Genomic DNA, 5,048 nt, shown 5'->3' on the forward strand with positions numbered 1-5,048 from the left:
CTCTCTCTCTCAAATTCAGGGATCAAATTCTTATCAGTTCCACACCAAACTCAAGAGTACCTGAGTTTGGAGACAACAGTGGATAGCTTCTCCCTTTTAGGATTAAACATCAGCAAAGGAACAAGCAGTCAAGAAATACATTGGAGATTAATATTTGGTAGAGAAGCCATGAAGCTTTAGAAAAGACATTCAGATGCCGTGATATGTCCATACCTACAGGTTTTAAAATTGTGTAAAATGTGATTTTCCCTTTGACACTCTATGGAAATGAAAGTTGGATTTTGAAGCAGGATAGGAAGAGAGCCAGTTTGGTGTAGTTCTTAAGATGCTGGCCTAGAAACCAGGAGACTATGAGTTTGTGACTTGCCTTAGGCATGAAAGCTGGCTGGATGATATTGGGCCAGTCAGTTCCTTTCAGTCTAACTCACCTTAGAAGGTTGCTATGGGAAAATAGGAGAAAGGAATATTATACAGGCACTCCTCGACTTACCACAATTAAACCCAAAATTTTTGTTGTTAAGTGAGCTTTGCCTCCTTTTATGACCTTTCTTGCCACAGCTGTGTCGAAGGAAAAGTCTTCTTCAGGTCCAGTCCAAGCCGGGAATAAACAACATGTCGACTGCTTTAGAAAGAAGGTTGTAGTTTATTGAAGAGAAGAGCCAGACAGAAAGATGGCTCTGGAAGAAAAGTGAGAGCACCTGTAGTAGGGAGTGGGTTTTTATATCTTCTTGGGCTTTTGTTTGGAGTTGTTCCTGTGGCATGAACTTTGACCTGAGTCGGAGTGTGCCTTTCTGGTATTCTGTTGATTCTATGCCTCTGTTTATACAATCAAGGATTGTATTAGCTTTTTTTTGCTGCTGCCACACACTGCTGACTCATGTTTAAGTGATCGTCCACTAGGACTCCATGATCCCTCTCACAGTTACTGTTTTTGAGCCAGGTTTTGCCTAATCTGTACTTGTACTTTTGGGTTTTCCTGCCCAGGTGTAAAATCTTGCTTTTCTCCACATTAAATATTGTTTTGTTAGAAAGGGCCCATTGTTCAAGTCTGTCAAGATCTTTTTGGATTCTGAGCTTGTCTTCTGGGATGTTGGCTATTCCTGCCAGCTTGGTGTCATCTGCAAATTTGATGAGATCTCCTTCTATTCCCTCATCTAAGTCATTTATGAAGATATTGAATACTGGGCCTAAGACAGAAACTTGTGTTACCCCACTGCTTACTTCCCTCCATGTAGATATAGTACCAGTAAGGACTACTCCTTGAGTGCGGTTTGTCAGCCAGTTACAAATCCATCTGGTGGTGATGCTGTCAATCCCACATTTTACTAGCTTACCAAGAAATAGGTTGTGGTCTACTTTGTCAAATGCCTTGCTGAAGTCTAAATATACTATGTCCACAGCATTTCGCTGGTCTACCAATTTAGTCACTTTGTCAAAGAATTTATATATATTCACCCATACAGCATAAAAATGCATTTTTATACTATTTTTAGTGATGCTTTTAGGTATACTTCTCAGGACCAATTTGGATGATCTACATATATAAAAATAAATAAAATGCACACAATGCATTCCTTATCAAGTAGCTTTTTTTGCATCACCCATGACTACAGAGTTATATAACTTTATTTTTATTATAGCCAAGGGAAAATAGTTTAATTACAGTATCTAGACACCTAGCATTGCTCTAGTTAATCTTAAATTATTTATTTTTGCTTGTATGTAAACTACTTGCTCTCTGTCTGTACCAAAAAGCAAAGTGAAGCAGCAGGTGTCTGCAAGGGTAGTCCCCTATAAAGCAACATCACACACCCAGATAAGCAATATGGAAGTTGTTCCAAATTCATGTACCACTATCTGGAATGCATTGATATTATAAACTCTTTGAAGAATTATGCTGGCATCTACAGGAGAAACTGCTTCAACTTGATCCATTTGGAAAAGCAGCAAATGATTCATCCAATAGGTAATCTAGACTTAAATGCCCAAATATTTGCATGACCCCCACATTGCCAGCTTTTAAAAGGGTGTTAAAAACATGGCACTTTTCCCATGCCTTGGGTTAGGATGATTTTGAGGGCCATCTCTGCTGATGGGGGAAGAGAGTTGGTTGATATTCCTCTTCATATGATGCTATCTTTGCAGTTTTGTTTTATTGTGTTATTTGTGTATTAAACTGTCCAGCTGAGTGACTGGAGTTCATATCCTAGAAATGTGATTACAAATAAATAAGCAAGCAAGCAAGCTAGTTAGTTAGCTAGCTAGCTAGCAGACAACCACTGAACTGTTCTAATAAATTATATAAATGTACTCTTCATACACTTCATTTGTTCAATACTTAAAATAAGGTTACCTTTAAATACAACGTTCAACAAGACAAAAAAAGCAGATTGCTGAACAATAGAATAGTTGTTTAAGAAGGGATCCCCAACCACCAGTCCATGGACCAGCACCAGGCCATGGCATGCCAGAAACCGGACCACACAAACAAGCGAAGCCTCATCCGCGGGATGCAGGCAGCACATGAAACCATACCCCCTGTGGTCCACGGAAAAACCTCTCTCCAAAGAATTGGTCCCTGGTGCCCAAAGGTTTGGGCACCACTGGTTGAGAAGTTTGGAATTATTATTCCTTTTGTCTCACTAAAGAAGAATGCAGAAAAGAACATGGAATTATTTCAGTAAATATTTCTAATGCCACCATATGTTGGCCATTTTGATCAATACTGATTGTTGCAAATATTGGTGTGATCTAATCAAATTTAAGTACTTTTACATCCTACAAATTTTAAAGAAAGAAAAGGATAGGCTTAGGTTTTTTTTCTGACATCTGCGATAGAAATGTGATTTGATCATGCTTTTCCTTTTAAATTATTAGGCACAGATGTGTGTATACTATGTTAGCCTTCAAGCAACATTTATTCCTCATGTGAAAATGAAGACTGTTATTAGTACCATGCCTACTTGTTTGTAAAACAACATCGGGACAAGTAGGATCAGCAAAGCAGCAAGCCATTCACTTTCACCCTTCTTCTAAACATGAAAAAGATCTAAAGGTTTATCTTGATTTACTTCCAGGTAAGCCAAAGGACATGATGAGAACATTTAAGAAACATATGGTAATTTTTCTTAAATATATACATAAAATTATCATACTTCTGTCAAAAATAGGCTGAAAACATGCATTGGCAATTTTCCATATCATCTAAATCTACTTTTTATTAAGCAGTTATTTTAAATCTATACACATTCCTAACTAATGAAACAGTAAGGAGTAAGGAATCCATTGTGAGCTCTGCCTTATTTTATTATATTTTATTTGCCAGAAATTATTTTCTACATTTACTTTTCACAAATACACAAAATTGATGCAAAGAATACAATGGCATGCATTTTGCCTTTGTATGACCTGGCAATACTTTCTTGTGACTCACATAATACAAATGTACTTTCATTTTCAGAATGTAAAAAAAATGCAGGAACCATGAATATATAGTTTTGTGATCAAAAATTCAGAAGGCCTTCGTCTTCAATAACTTAGAATATAAAATACTTCTTGCAAATCAGGGATTTATACCATTATCTTATTTGTGTTTCAAAACAAAGAAATTTCAGAAGCCACAATTCTTTCAAAGCCAAAAAATGGCAAAATCCAGGATTTACAGTATAACACATTCAAAAATGAATTTCTTATACTGTCTATTGTGCTAAAGACAATGCCTTCCTATAGGAAGGGCAGTTTTGAACATTTCAAATAAAAACACAAGTTAAAGCACATATTTGATATCAAACTGCTCAGTACACACATTCTATATGAGAATTCCAAGGGTGGATAAGCTAGTGGCACAGATTTTGATAAGAGATTCTAATTTATCACTTACAGCATAATATATTTTATGAAAGTCCACAACTTCCAAATAAGAAATGGAAGATTCCTGGGAATTTTATCACTGAAACTTAAAACATTTGTTGAAAATTACCATTTTGAAGTTAAAATGTGTTCATTAAGTATATACAAATCTGTGCTTTATCCAGTGTACAATCACTGCTAACTGCTGCCATGCAACACAATTTTTAGGCTTACAGTTCTTATGATTCTCCATTAAGTTGCTTTTATTATAACAGCTGCCAATTGTGAGTTTAGTATTTTTTCCATTTTAAATTTTTGATTCTGACTGGTTTTTTGATGTTGTTTTATTTTGTTCATCTTCAACAGGACTATCAGGGGATATCTGTCAAGGAAATAAAAGACAATTCAGAACATACTGTATGAGGAGATTTAGAAAACAGATTTAGTGAGAAGCTAGCGTGGAATATTATCAGAGTAAAAAATGGGAGGGTTTTCCCTAAATTCCAATGAAGCATTCAGAAGAAGGGAAGTATATACAGTGATACCTCGGTACTCATTGTTAATTGTTTCCAGGGAGGGGAGGTGCAACTAATACCAAAAATGACATGTATCAAACAAAATTTTCCCATAAGGAATAATGTATTAGTCACGAGGCAACCGATATCAACACATTCTAGCTTGCATGTCAAATACCAAACTAATGACAATTCTGGGATAAAATTTTCAAGTCAAAATGTGTTGAGTGCCAAGTTCGACAAGTTTCAAAGCAGTCGAGTACCAAAGTACCACTCTACGTTTTGTCCAAATCCTTTTGAAAATGAAGTGCACCAGCATTAATTAGTAAAAAGTTCAATTGGTATGAATATGTATTAATACAAATATGTCATATTTTCATCTATATTGAGAAATTTCCAAGTCATGTCTTACCATATATTTAAATATTAGCATATTAGACCTAATATTCATACATAAATGATGAATACACATTCATTTGATATACCAATGAACATTTGCCTTCCATAAATGTATCATACTGAATTTGAAACCATATTACTTGCAACTGTTTTCTTCATTAATTAAACAATCTAATAATTATTGGCTTTGGGGACCACTATGTACCCCAATATAAATAATTATAGAAACGGAGTAAGAAATTATTAGTGGGTTATGTTCCTTACCTATGGGACATAACCCATTAA

The 5,048-nt window shown here is 35.4% G+C and overlaps 1 protein-coding gene across 1 annotated transcript in view; it reads right to left on the reverse strand.

The window, feature by feature from the left end:
- Nucleotides 1-3,307: 3,307 nt before the first annotated feature.
- FLVCR1 (feline leukemia virus subgroup C cellular receptor 1) overlaps nt 3,308-5,048 on the reverse strand; it is a 13,743-nt gene continuing 12,002 nt past the window's right edge. The window contains exon 10 of the mRNA XM_015815948.1: nt 3,308-4,231. Within this exon, the coding sequence (XP_015671434.1) occupies nt 4,157-4,231 (75 nt within the window). The 3' untranslated portion in view covers nt 3,308-4,156. The remainder of the gene's footprint in view (nt 4,232-5,048) is intronic.

This window comes from Protobothrops mucrosquamatus, unplaced genomic scaffold, assembly GCF_001527695.2.
Source record: "Protobothrops mucrosquamatus isolate PMUCROS unplaced genomic scaffold, P.Mucros_1.0 scaffold388, whole genome shotgun sequence".
Taxonomy (NCBI): domain Eukaryota; kingdom Metazoa; phylum Chordata; class Lepidosauria; order Squamata; family Viperidae; genus Protobothrops; species Protobothrops mucrosquamatus.